This window comes from Barbus barbus (genome assembly GCF_936440315.1).
Source record: "Barbus barbus genome assembly, chromosome: 7".
Classification (NCBI taxonomy): Eukaryota; Metazoa; Chordata; class Actinopteri; order Cypriniformes; family Cyprinidae; genus Barbus; species Barbus barbus.
Genome location: NC_136735.1, coordinates 7,029,923 through 7,044,229, shown reverse-complemented (window position 1 = coordinate 7,044,229; position 14,307 = coordinate 7,029,923). Strand labels below are relative to the sequence as shown.

The window sequence follows — 14,307 nt, the reverse complement described above, 5'->3', positions numbered from 1 at the left end:
TCAGCAAAATTAAGTCAAGTATTTCTCTCTAGATACCATACTAAAACCAGCAGGGGACAATGTTAGCTTTGTTTAACCATTTATTTTGCCGGTGGAAGCAGTGACACAAATGCAGCGACACTGAGATTTCTGAGCTGGTCTGTAGTAGTAGTGTGAGTGTTTATATTGTGTCCACTGTGCTCTAGTGGGTATTCTGAGAACCGTCACAGTGCACTGAAAAAAATGCCAAATTAAGGGTGCTTATCCCACGAGACGAGTGTTTTAGACTTAAAAAAAAAAAAATAGTCAATGATGATATATATAGGGAAAAATTTCAGTCTTTTATTCAACTGAAAAATACAAAATGCAAAAAATGTAGCTGCATTTTGAAATCAATTTATACTTTATGAAATTAAACTTCTTTTTTTAATGAATTATATGCAGTAACACACAACAAACTAGAGCTGCACGATTCTGGATAAATTGAGAATCACAATTTTCTTTTTAATAAATTGGAGATCACGATTCTCTCACAAAATAACGTAATTTACTAGTGGTTCTGACAAAATGTTCATTGCTTCAGTCTTTTAAAAATATATATATTTGAACAAAATAATAAAAAAATCAGTGGAGTCAGTGTCTCTCAGTTAATAAAGGCTCGTTTCACTATTGAAATCTCCTGAATGGATGATTTTAAACGGGTTGTCGCCACCTCCTGGCGGAAGATGAGTGTTACAGTACAAGTGTTAAGATACTTCCGTTTTGATGGCTACTGTAGACAATGAGTGTTTATACCCAAACTATAAACTTTTATCCCCGTACTTCTGTTATTTAAATGTCTGTAACAGAAATAATGATGTGTGGTTGAAAAGACTGTTTGTGTTGCTCTTTCTGGATCAGCAGCAGCATGAATGCAGATTTGAATGTCTTTAACATCTGTTTCCCATCGCGAGTGTCAGTGGAGCTTGAGCAGCGCCTGATTTGTCAGTGAATAACAGCATTTACATCGGAAGCGTGATGATGGCCGACCCTCTGATTCATTAACATGGGCAGCGACAAAACGTGCTTCTCACGCTCCACTGACACTCGCGATGCGAAACAGTGGTAATAGACATAGCTGCATCGTTGTCATTCAGGAATAAGATCGCGTGGGTGTTAGAATCAAGCGCAATTTTTAACGATTAATGGTGCAGCTCTAATGTAAACATTGTAAAAATATTTTGCGAGAACATCGGATCTCGTCACATCCCTACTCAGCAGTAAACATTGTTTTGAAGTGTTTTCATATACTGTCCCTGCCTTCATGTCATTCCAAAACCACATGACTTTCTGCCTTTACCAACTTTCAAAAATTGGTAAAAAAATATATCTTATGCTCACAAAGGCTGCATTTATTTGATCAAAACGACAGAAATAAATGTGAAAATTATTACAATTTCAAACAACTGTTTTCTATTTGAATATATTTTAAAATGTAATTTATTCCTGTGATCAAAGCTGAATTTTCAGCATCATTACTCCAGTCTTCAGTGTCACATGATCCTTCAGAAATCATTCAAATAACATTATTATTATTAGCAATGTTGAAAACAGTTGTGCTGCTTAATATTTTTGTGAAAACCTTGTTTACTGACATTATAAAAGTCTGTACTGTCACTTTTGGTCAATATGCATCCTTGCGCAATAAAATATTAATTTATACTCAAAACTGTGTCCAAACTTTTGAACACAGTCATTATTTGCTGAAAACGCTTCTGTCAAATCCGTCCGCTGTATATTTCAAATCTCATGCAAGTTTGTATTCACATGTTGCACGCTTTTAACATCAAATAAATTCCGCTAAAACAAATGTCAATGTAAGAGAGAAAGTTTTGGGACGTGAGTATGAGTACATGAACAGAATTTCTATGTTTGAGCAAACAATTTCTATTTTTTCAAATGGAATTGGATAGAAAACTCATTTACTCAGACATTTCAAATGTGAAACATTAACTAAAGTTGTTTTTAAAATGACTTACTTTCCATTTCTTACAGTCATGGTTCCTTTGACGAGACATTTCAAGAACCACACAGACACAAATCCACAATGAAAACTGGAAATGGAGTCACAAAGCTAAGTATGGAACTTTCCCACATGCCCCCCTGTAAAGTCTCTCTCACACACAAACACAAGCACAAATACACACACGATTCCCCAAACCGCTGACACCCTCCTTGAGATGAGGGATCTGGAAGACTTCAGCATTACCCTGCCAGTCTGGACAGCTCGGAGAACCAAACAAAGGAACGACACTTCATCGTGTTCCCGAGACATCCATCACATTGACCAATCCCGTCTACCTTCCTTTAATTTGAACATCCGCCAGTCATATGCCATGGTGAGGAAATCCATCTCTTCCTAGTCAGAACTCTATTCAGAAATTGAAATCATCGAAAAGGGTCATTTGAAACGGACATGTAACCTGGATGAAGTTGGACACGTGTGATTGGATGGAGAGCCTTGGCTGGAGCCTTCTGATTGGCTCAGGCTTACACTTCCTAATCTGGATTTGCTGAATTTGGTGACGTCCTCCAGTGCAGTGTGAACTCGGCATCCTCTCACTATTTACCAGTTGACAAGCAATAGACTGTGAGCGAAACAACAGATAACACTAACCGAGTGCAATTCACCTAAACGTATGCACTATGTGATTAATGATAAGGGATAACAGAAGCTTTGGCCTTAGGTTTGCAATGTGGAGTCAGGCTACATATTTGTAAGGTAAAACACACACAGATGAGTACCAGCAGAGCAATACACACACGTCAGCGACAGCACTACACAGTATCTTATTTTTACAGATCACAGGAATGGGAAGGGTCAAGCACGAGTTACTTTAATGTCAAGCTTGTGACTCAACGAACATTTTTCATTTTGTAGTGTTTATGAATTAAAAGGCCAGTGATTTGAGTCATAAAACCGATTGGCATGAACTAAGGAGGGTTTTGGGGCCTCCATCGCTGACCTCTTCGCTACCATCGATCAATTGGAGTGCTTGTGCATCACATTATATCCTACAGTCAGCCCTGCACACAAGGGCTTCTTCTGCTTTACTTTGCGTTTGGTTTTGCAGTACTTTTTTTTTTTTTTTGGTGAATGTAAAAAAACAAAAACAAATTCGGGTCATATATCACCCCAAAACCAAAATTCAAAAATTGTATTTTGAAAATAAGACAGAAATGTTTTTTTTAATAAAAAAAAAACCTTATTTTATAAAAAAAAATGTATTGTGAAATGGTAACAAATAATAACAGCCATTTGTTTCTGAAATTCTCATGCAAAAAAAAATAAAAAAAAATATTAAATTATTACAATTTTTTATCCATAATTTACTTTTACTAATTTACTAATGAGAATTATGGATGAAAACGTGCTTAATCATCATAAAAATATTGTCACAATACAATCAATCTCATTAACCCAAAAATAGGCCTCAATTTCATTTAGTAAAATATTAATACTATTATTATTATTATTATTATTATTATATGATTCTGGAATGTGACCTGGATGTGTTTTTGTGACATTCAACCTATCACTTGTGTTTGTTTTCTGGTTTTGTGCGATTTTAGTTTGCATAACATAGCCGCTTCTGCTCCGGCAGATCGGACTGCATGTGGAATTGTGCTGTTTTGTTTTTCGAGTAACAGGTTAAGATCAGCTCTCCTTCAACTAGAATGTGACTTACAAACAGACAATCTCAAGTTTTCCTTTTGGAGCTTCATTAATTAGATGTTTTGGATGGCTATTATGTCGACAGTGCTCTGCCCTTCCTGCCAATTTCATTTTCCATCACTTTACTGTTCGCTCATAACTTTACCACCGCTTTTTTTTTTTCCTCCACTGCTCAGTTTATTGTTTCCGTTCACCGGTACAGCCTGACTCGCACGACAATCTACTCATGGCTGCCATTTCATTTAGCCTATCAGCACAGTGCTCAACTAAAGTACATACATGCACACATACACAAACATTGCACTATGACACACACCCGCTTCCTTAAAGGACAAAGGGAAACCTTTAAACTCAAATCCCTCTATCAAACATGATTTTACAACATGCATTCTATTGAAAGTACAGCATATTTCAATTTTAGATGAACTCGAAAAAGAAAATGCTCGAAAGCACTGACCTCACTAAATAACTGGACTGCCTGGCTGTCAATCACATTGTCAGGGACTCTGATTGGCTGAGAGCTGACGATTTCATCATCCACTTGAAACACATCAAAGTGCCTCAGTGTCACCTTTACATGCAATTCAGGGTCTTCACTTCATGTATAAGCTACAAAAAATATGTACAATATGTATCATGGGCTTGGCAAACAACACGAGCAACTGCAAACATCATATTTATAGATATATGTTATCCAGAACATATCGTACTCATACTGTGTGTGTATATATATATATGGACATATGTATAGTTCTTCCGCTGTGAAATTAGCTCTATGGCAGTCTAGTTATTTTTTGACCTTTGACCCGAGTCAGTGATGTCATCGGAAAACGTCCAAACATATGAAACCCAAAAACATCAGATCATCTCGTCAGAAGCGCCAGAACCGTTGTATCAGGTCAGTGCAGATCAAAAACAGGACACAAATACACCTTCAGAACAGAAACCAATTTTTCAGAGAAACCACAAATTCTCTTTGTCGAAGTGTTATTATTGAGAGAAAAAAAAAGTTCTATGTGGACTGAGCCGTGTGCAATGTGTTGGGTAGATGTCTGTGTTTGTCTTCAGATTTTTAAGAAAGCGAAGCAAGTGAAAAAAGACAAAAAAAAAAAAAAAAAAAAAAAAAAAGAGTTGAAGTCTGCAAGCTCCTGGACTCTAAACACGAGGGCCACAAAAAGAATCCCAGTCTTTGTAAGCGTTAAAGCGGGGAAGTTAATTTTTACTTTTCATTTATCTTTTTTTTAATGTTTTATTTGTAAGTTTTTGTTTTTAAACTATTTTAGGGGTGGGGGCCGAAGGAACGATTTTACAAAAGCAAATGTATTACGACAATTTTTTTTTTAAATAAATACTGGTGCTTCTGTTACTCAAGCGCAAATAATACCACACCAGAACGACTGTTTCTGACGAGACAAGTTTTACAAGCCTCTGTTTCTCTCTCCTTCTCTTTTGTATTTACTAAGGGGGTTCAGATTTTTATATATATATTTTGGTTCTGACAAAAGGCATTTTACTACAACCTTTAAGAAAGCAATGCCCCTTCTTACTCCTTCAAATGTCTAGATAAAAGGTGCATTCAAGTTTGTCGGAAAGATTGTATTTGAGTTGCACGCACATGAACGCCGCAATGAATGCAGCATCTGTAATTAGCGGTGAGGTTGAAATGTATGAAATAGTTTTTCAGTTACATAAATTATGATAGTACTCTACAGTTGCGATATAATGCATAACAACTGCACCTTCATAAATTGAATAACTTAAAAAAAGCACAAACACATCTGATGCACATCATTTGTCATTTTGCAGTTTAAAAAAGGGATTTTAACACAATTGATTACTTCGCAACTCATAAATACAAACTTCCCAGGAGGACTTGAATGCACTAAAATACCAGATGAATATGCAGAAAAGCGTGTTTTGATTGGAGGACTGGCCAAAATGAAGCATCACAAGTAGAGGGTTCGTCACAAGTAATCAGATCACATTTGCTCCAAATCTCTGCTTCATTTAGATGAGATCGTGTCGATGTTAATGTGAGTAGGGTTTCGTTAGTCGTAGTTTAGAGCACACGAGGTTCGAGTCGAGAGGCAAAAACGCATCTGGAAAAAAATCAGTGTGCCACGGCCGCCCCGTATCCTCCTGGAAACACTTCCTGTATGTAAATGAGCTCCCATAGTGTTCGTGCTGTAGTGTATAGGTGAGCATTTAAAGGTTGTCCCATTCAAAGTGCCTTTTGTTCACAGACACCATCTTGTAAATGATGAACACCCGTCTCTCCTCCTGAGCTTTCTCAAGCCGTATACACAGTATATAGTACTACAAGAAAATGGATGTGATTTTGTTCTTTTTATTGTACAATGATGGGGAAAAAAAAGTTAAAGGCAAAAAAAAATCAGGTCCCTTTTTCTCTGTACCTGTCTTTATCAGTCTCTCGCTCTTGGCACCGTAGATGTCTATCCTTATCTTTCCTCCCTCTCCCTACTTTTGATGGAGTTGGAAAAAAAAAAGTTGAACCTTTTTCTCTTGAGCAAGATGTTGTAAACTCTAATGTTATATCCCTGTCTGTATGCTTCACATGTTTATATCATACACGTCTCTTGCTCTTCGGTCAAACGCAGTGGGCTCTGAGTACAAACTGACCTGGGACCGACCCGCTCACCCTCCCTACATCTGAGACCAGCAGTACCAGTGTGTCTTGGGAAGCAGTGCGGTCCTGGTGCCAGATCTGTTTGGCTGTCGATGGAGAGTGCTGGACCAGAAGATGCACAGTAGATCTGTCGTGTTTGTTTGTGTTGTATTTATTTCCTTTAGTCATAATTCAGAGTCTTGCTGTTGAGACTGCAATTAAAGCACCTTTTTAGTGGTTGTTTGAGACCAGCTGTTTAAAGAATTTGACTGATGATTTGCTAATTGCACCTTAAGCACAGATTAAAACAGTGCACTAAGAATAATATGCCCTGCATTTAGAAGTACTGATCTAGATGTGGCGGCAGCTTTGTCAATGGTTGGACTAGTAATAGATAGGCTACATGTTCAGTCCCAGCTGCTCCACATAAAATACTTCAAGCCATGCATTGTTTGTAAGCACCATATTAATCATTAAAGTAGATGTTTCAGCAGTGAACAGTTTTTAGTGGATATAGAAATAGACAAACATAAAAGTTGCATAAAGGATAATAACTACAATGTTTTAATAATCATTCTAATTCTATAAGAATAGAGAAGTTTGCACGTAATTACGTTAAAGAGACCGAGAACTTTATTTCCCCAGCTAATGAACAATAAAAACATTGACAGCCAATCAGAATCCATCTTTGATTATTTAGTATGAAAGATGACAAAACTAGCCTACAGCATGCACTTTATTGGTGCATTAGTGTAGATGCTAACAGAGTTATTGTTCTTGGTGTGCCAGTCAAGCAACTGCCATTGAGATGCTACGCATGTATAGTATGACACTTTGGTCATCTCAATTAAAACAATCCATCGATTTAATGTACATTATTTTTTACATGCACACTATGCTGAAGTGATTAAGAGTCAGTAGCACTAAAATCAACATTATTAATCATCCCTCTGGCTTGTGTCAGGATTCTGAAACTTTAGTTGCATTTAATCATTCAGAATCTGCCCCAATTTACTCGTGCTTATGTAGCCGTAAGCGTTTTTAAATATCTATCCGGCTTGTGTCTCTGCTGTCGATGTGTTTTTGATTTGCTTGTGTTTTGGTACAGAAGCGTCTCTAATCCAGCACTCTCCGCCCCTGCGTGCCTCCACGGAGCCTTTGGCAATCTGCATGTGTTATTTACAGATTCTTTTCCATTATAAAAAACTAAAATGTTTGTAAAGAGCAGCACCTGATTGAATAAATGATGTTCTTGACTGTACAAAGATCTGATACGGGTTTGTTTTATGGTGAGAAACTGACACAACTGAAACTTTTCTTTGCCATAAGATTTTATTGATCCCAGGGGAGTTCAAGCTATAGTAAAATCAAATGATTAATTACTAACAAACAGGCCTACATGGAATCTGCATCCACAAAGCTCTGCCGGTTTCCACCACATGATAATACATTAAAGAATTTAACACATGATTCAGCAATGAAAGCATTGCATTTAACAAAAAAACAAAACCTTTGTTTTAAAGTCATTCCACTAGGTCAGACTTCATGTAGGCCTGCTGATAAGTAAACAAAAGTCTACTGTCTGGCAGTTTGGCTACTACATTACAAAGGAGCATTTCTTTGCTATGAGCGAAAACAATGTAAAGGTGAGTCTCAGCCGAAGGCTCTTTCCATCTGCTGAACCTGCTTTAAGAGGTGAATGTTACAAGACTTTACTCTCAATACATGAACAGAGGAACCCATTGTCAGCCAATATGATTCAAGAAAATCTCTCTTTGACGGGACTTAATCTGGTGAAGTATCATCATGCTGTAACAGGTCTCTGCTTTTGGCTTCTGAAATGCAGTGAGCTCTAGTGTGCCAAAAACCTCTTGCTAAAATACAGGTTGGTCCTCTCGTATTAATATATGCAAAGCTAATGTCATGAAAAATGATCCTTATATTTGTGACCTTTTTTTTGCTCCAACGGTTAACGGAAATCAAAGTTTAAATAAGAAGCTTTTAAAGTCAACATGAAATTTACGTTCCTAAAGCATGTCTGCATGGAATTATGCAGAAATTGGATTCTAAATTTTAAATAAGTGCAATCTTTCATCAAAATGATTAAAAATGTCAGGCAAGAAGGAACAAATCCTACATTTCGGTACATTAGATTTCCTGTTAAATTTACAAATATAAACAGCTTGCGACTGCCATTTCATGTTGACTTTAAATAGGCCAAATTATCTATTGAATTCAAGTACATTCATCACCACTCGGATTATGATATTCCACACGATATGGATTTGTTTATAGAACAGCATCATTTTAAGTATTTTGTTTCGATGAGAATGTTATAGAAATGGTATTTGCACTAATTGTTTGATTTTTGAATGCTGTTATCACATTCATCAGAGGTGTGTGCTGGGAGAAATATAGAAATATCTGATTTTAGAGAAATATATAAAATCCTCCATTAAGTCATATATTATTAATCCTTTTCCCAACTAAAAACAACCAAGCAAATGCGTATGCCCACATCTAACCTCCTCACAACCCATAATACTACTATGAGAGCGTTTGCTTTCAATTGATGCTGATTTAGTCAAATATTCCCTAGGGGAACACACATACACACGTGCAAGCACACTTCTTCAACATGCTAGAGTGCACTCAACCCAAATGCCGTCAATTCCATTGGAATTTGTTCACCGAGTGATTGCATCCGCCCCGTCCCCAACCAGTCTGCGAGTCTCCCCTTGACTTGTAAACTCAAAGAAATAATGGGGGGAAACCGGTGTCCCGAGTAGATGCAGAGCTTGTGTGGTGGGGGGGGAAGGGGCACGTGGGCTCTCCGCGACTCTCATTCATCCTCGAAATTCTGATTGAGCAGGAAGTTTGCAGCCAGGTTCTCGTTCTTCTCACAGGCGAAGTACGCCTGGACCACCAGAGCTTCTGAAAACCCCAGAGCTTTTAACTGAGAGAGAAAGACAGACAGGTTAGATTAGTTGCCTTCCATTTGTGTGGAACTGGGCTATTATAGTTAACAAAAACTAGATACATTAAAAAAAAAAAAGTGTATTAAACTTTTTCAATTTCATCTGGTTGGTAAGGAAACATTTCTCATTTTCATTTAGTTAAACTTACTGATGTAAATAAAACTGAAATAAAAATAAATACAATACCGGACAAATGTTTGGAATAATTTATGGTTTAAATATTTTTGAAAATTCTCACCGAGGCTGCATTTATTTGATCAAAAATACAGTAAAATTCTGAAATGAATATATTTTAAAATGTAATTTATTCCTGTGATCAAAGCTGAATTTTCAGCATCATTACTCCAGTCTTCAGTGTCACATGATCCTTCAGAAATCAGTCTAATATGCTGATTTGCTGCTCAAGGAACATTTCATTTTTCATCATTGTTAAAATCAGTTGTAGTAGTGCTTCATATTTTTGTAGAAACTGATACGCTAGCATTCAAAAGTATGGAGTAAGATTTAAAAGAAAGAAAGAATTCAGCAAGGATGCATGAAATTGATCAAAACTCACAGTGAAGACATTAAAAATTGTACAAAAGATTTCTATTTCTGTTCTGATTTCTGTAAATAAATGCTGTTCTTTGGCATTTTCTATTCAAAGAAAAAAAAAGTATAAGTTTTCACAAAAATATTAAGCAGCAAAACCTGTTTTCAACATTTTAAAAACAGATCTACAGCAAATATACAGATAAAAGCTCATTCAAACTAACAATAACACTGGTGTGAGGCATCACAAACTAAGTGGAAATGGATGGAAGTTTTAATCTATTAAAGTTATTTTGGGGGGGGAACCACATTCAAACTCGCCAGAAGTAAACACACAAATGGTTGAATGGTACAGGGAACTCTGTCCGTCCCGTTCAGTGGCGTTCACTCACCCTCTCGATGGCTTCTTTCTCCTGTTGTGTCACTTGGATGTAACTTCCAGGTGTCGCCTCGTCACTGAGAGCACCCAAATCAGCAAACTCTCCGCCCTCTCCAGTCTCGACTTCACCCTCACCCACTGGTGCGTTCAGCATCTGGATGAAGAGCTCCTGATGCTGGCTGATTTGCTGAAACATGGTCACACTGTGAGTAAAACACTTCAGAGCGAGCACAAGCAGACTCGTGCTGGCGATGTGTGATCACCTGCAGGAGTTCGGGGTTCTCCTGTCCCAGCTGCTGCAGGAGGGCCGGCAGTAAGGACGGGTTCTGCTGGATCACCTGCCTCATGCTCTGGAACTGCGGCTGAGAGCGCAGGAACTCCAGCGGATTCTCACCTAACAACATCAAACGCTCGCTCAACTCACCAGTCTGTCTTTATGGTCAGGACGGGTGGTATACTGAATACTGACAATATATTTCTAATATTGCAATCATTTAAATGTGCATTTTATTTTAATAAAATTATTAAATGGCTACTAAAAGTTGATCAGCCGTAAACAAACGAGATTAAATTACAGTAGTAAAAATGGCATTAAAGTAAATTAATCATTTTCAACTCTGATTCAAATTTATCATTCGCTTCCATCAAATATATTCTTTAAAGTCTGCGTAGGTTTTTTCCCTATATATTAGAATATTTTAGTGTAAAAACACATCATTGCATACAAATTCTTATTCAAATTCTCATGCATATTCTTTTTGTGCTCATTTTTTAAAAACTGTGGAAATGACTTACACCACCATTCAAAAGTTTGGGATTAGAAAGATTTTTTTAAATAAATTAATATTTTTATGCAGCAAAGATGTAATAAAATGATCAAAAGTGACAGTACAGGCATCTATAACGTTAGGAAAAAAATCTAGTTTAAATAAATTATGTTTAACTTGCCATTTCATCAAAGAATCATAAAGAAATATGTATTATAGTTTTTGAACAAAACTTCTAAGCAGCAGAAGTGGGTTTAATATAAGAAATCAGCATATTAGACTGATTTCTGAAGGATCGTGTGACACTAAAGACTGTAGTAATGATGCGGAAAATCAACTTTGATCACAGAAATAAATTACAGTTTAAAATATATTCAAACAGAAAACGGTTATTTTAAATTGTAATAATATTTTGCAATATTTCTGTCTTTACTGAGAAGAAGAGTGTTCTTACAAACTCCAAGCGTTTGAACGGTAGTGTAGATTGCTTTAAAATTTACGGTTCCTTTTTTGGGAATAAACACCTTTGTAAGCGCATTTATTTCAAGCACCATCTCACCTTCTGCGGGCTGCGTGTCTGTGGGGAGCTGTGCTGGAGCAGGACTGGTTTCCTGCACTGGAACAGTAGGGATCCCCTGAGACAGGACACAACAGATACACAAACATGCATGGAGCTCTCTTAAAAACAAACAATAATAAAAAAACAGCAAGTGTGACTGCTGTTATAAATGCATTTGGAAAGCAAGAGCATGAGGAGCATGGGTTTGTATAGCCAGACTCACATTGAGCAGATACTCCACAGCGCGGTGAGGGTTGTTATAACTGGCCTTGAGTGCCGCCACCACTTTATCTCTCTCATAGCCCATAGACATGATATTTGTGAGCATGGCGTCATACTCCTGACCTTTGACTGCAAATCACACGTGAGAGACAAAAAACAACTCTGCTTGTTAATGAATGCTTCTTTACACTTACTGCAAATCTCTCAGCATGATTTTCTCAGTACCTAATGTTGAAGACGCATCTTCCCCATCAGCCCCGAGACCTGAGCCACTGCAAAACAAACAGATACGAGTAATGATTTATTTGGTCGGCAGTGTTTGTATAGTACAAAAGGGGTTATTTTAAATCATTACATAATTATATAAGCGATTTACAAATGAGGGCAATAGAAGCAATCGTAACCAACTAAAGAGCAATGATATGCAAATGCTATGACAAGTCTCGGTTAGCCCAATGCAATAAACGTAAGAAATATATATTTTTTTGGTTTGGTTTCTCTCTCTCTTTCTTTTGCACCTTCAGATTACAGATTTTCAAATAGTTGTATAATCTCGGCCAAATATTGTCCTATCCTAACAAACTCAATTTCAAAAAATGGACCCTTATGACCGGTTTTGTAGTCCAGAGTCACACACACAATTGATAGAAGCAAAGTAAAATATAAGATTATTTATAACTAATGAATTCCTTTTCGGTCTTGCATGATAATAATTTAAAGCAGTCAGCCCAATCATGCAAATATATCTATCTGGAGTTTCTGCCAGGAATCCTGGTTGAGTCTCACCGGTCAGGCGAGACGGTTGGAGGAGGGTCATCTGAACTCTCGTCTCTGGGGATGGGGATGGATGCAGGGGCTGGAACGGGAGGAGGAGGAGATGAGGAAGAGGAAGAGGAAGGTGCAGCGACAGATTTGGGTGGTTCGGAGGGTGGAGCGGGTGGGCCTGGTGCTTTTGTCTGGACAGAGAAAAAAATTGGTCTCATGATCTTTAGATCATTATTTTAATTCAGACTGTCAGTGGTTAAATCTCTGAACTCTGACCTTTGACACCATCACCACCACAAAGTTCTTCTCGTCGATTTTGTACTCCTTGATGGGCGTGTCATCCTGCAGGATCTTCCCAGCGTAGATCAGCTTCTGTCCCGCTACTGGAAAACTGTCTCGGCCCTTCTCAGCCTCAATCTTCTCTTTCAATGCCTTCACCTGAGTCAAAACCATAATCATACATTTACAAAATAATACATGGATATTTAAGCAACCAGACATGCTCTGACAGCAAGTCTATCTTTTACTTTTATCCTATCTTTTAATACTGTCATAACAATGGTGTAATCTTTAAATGTGCCAACCCTGGACCACAAAATCAGTCATAAGACATTTTTGAAAATGAGATTCTGAAAGACAAATAAGTAAGCTTTCCATTGATGTTGATATACCACTGATATGGTTTGTTAGGATAGGCCATTATTTGTCAGAGATGCAACTATTTGAAAATCTGGAATCTGAGGGTGCAAAAAAAATAATAATTGAGAAAATCGTCTTTAAAATTGTCCAAATTAAGTCCTTAGCAATGCATATTACTAATCAAAAATTAAGTTGATATATTCACTGTAGAAAATTTACAAAATATCTTCATGGAACATTAATATTAATATCCCAATGATTTTTTGGCATAAAATAAAAATCAATAATTGTGACTCATACAAGGTATTGTTGGCTATTGCTACAAATATACCTGTGCTACTGAAGACTGGTTTTGTGCTTCAGGGTCACATATGATCTATAACTCTATATTATTCTATAGTACATAAACCTGACAGACTAACTATCGTGAGTTGCATTTGTTTATACTATATCTATCTATCTATCTATCTATCTATCTATCTATCTATCTATCTATCGCCTTACACGCCCAGCTGATCCCTAATGACTCAAAAAAGCCACTTTAGTCGCTGTAAGTATGCTCCTGTCGTGAAGAGTTATTCACTCAGAGTACTTCTACTTGTAAGGTATTTAGATGAGCGATAGAAAGCGCGTTAATACCGTCTGCTCATCGTCGATGTCTATTTGAATGGTCTGCTGCTGCAAAGTCTTCAGTGTGATCTGCATGACTGCTCTGCCTTTGTCTTCTCCTTTCGCCTTGATTCGGGACCCTTGAGCACTTCTATATCCAGAGGAAATGTTTGACTCTGAAAGCGAGGGACCGGTTTTAAGCGTTTAGAGATGTAGCTCTCTAGCTAAGAGGCTAAAAACACGCCTGTCAGGAGCGCTGCGTCATTTTCTTCGGTGTCGGAGCGGAGGAAGGAGCTCGGCCACAGCGACCTCCTCCGGAGCTGACGGGACAGTCTAGAGCAGGGCTCCTCAAATCTGTCCCTGGAGGTCCTATCTGCTGCAACCCTGATCAAACTCACCTACCTGTGATGTGATTTTCTGATGATCTTGAAGACTCTGGTCAGGTGTGTTTGATTAGGGTTAGAGCTAAACTCTGCAGGAATGGGCCAGGGGCCTGTACCATGATGGTGGCTGAACAAACTCAGGGTTACAGGATTAG

The 14,307-nt window shown here is 37.6% G+C and overlaps 2 protein-coding genes across 44 annotated transcripts in view; one reads left to right on the top strand and one right to left on the bottom strand.

Moving 5' to 3' along the window:
- The window catches only part of nfixa (nuclear factor I/Xa), a 95,994-nt gene extending 92,695 nt beyond the window's left edge, over positions 1 to 3,299 (top strand). For 39 of the 43 annotated variants that reach the window (XM_079421589.1, XM_079421609.1, XM_079421591.1 and 36 more), the window contains one exon: positions 2,014 to 3,298. Coding sequence is in view for 19 of the 43 variants with exons in the window: in XM_079421581.1 (XP_079277707.1) it covers positions 2,014 to 2,028 (15 nt within the window). In the remaining 24 variants the exon portion in view is untranslated. Of the gene's footprint in view, positions 1 to 2,013 lie in introns of all 43 variants that reach the window. The other 4 variants (XM_079421582.1, XM_079421592.1, XM_079421598.1 and 1 more) reach the window with 1 other exon arrangement.
- A 4,342-nt stretch (positions 3,300 to 7,641) lies between these two features.
- rad23aa (RAD23 homolog A, nucleotide excision repair protein a) lies at positions 7,642 to 14,075 on the bottom strand. Its single transcript, XM_079421573.1, has 9 exons — positions 13,800 to 14,075; positions 12,798 to 12,959; positions 12,543 to 12,712; positions 11,982 to 12,028; positions 11,758 to 11,885; positions 11,535 to 11,610; positions 10,472 to 10,602; positions 10,222 to 10,395; positions 7,642 to 9,276 (listed from the first exon to the last, which is right to left on the bottom strand). The coding sequence occupies exons 1-9, from the start codon at positions 13,863 to 13,865 to the stop codon at positions 9,163 to 9,165; spliced, it is 1,068 nt and encodes a 355-aa protein (XP_079277699.1). The 5' UTR covers positions 13,866 to 14,075; the 3' UTR covers positions 7,642 to 9,162.
- Between the last annotated feature and the right edge of the window lie 232 nt (positions 14,076 to 14,307).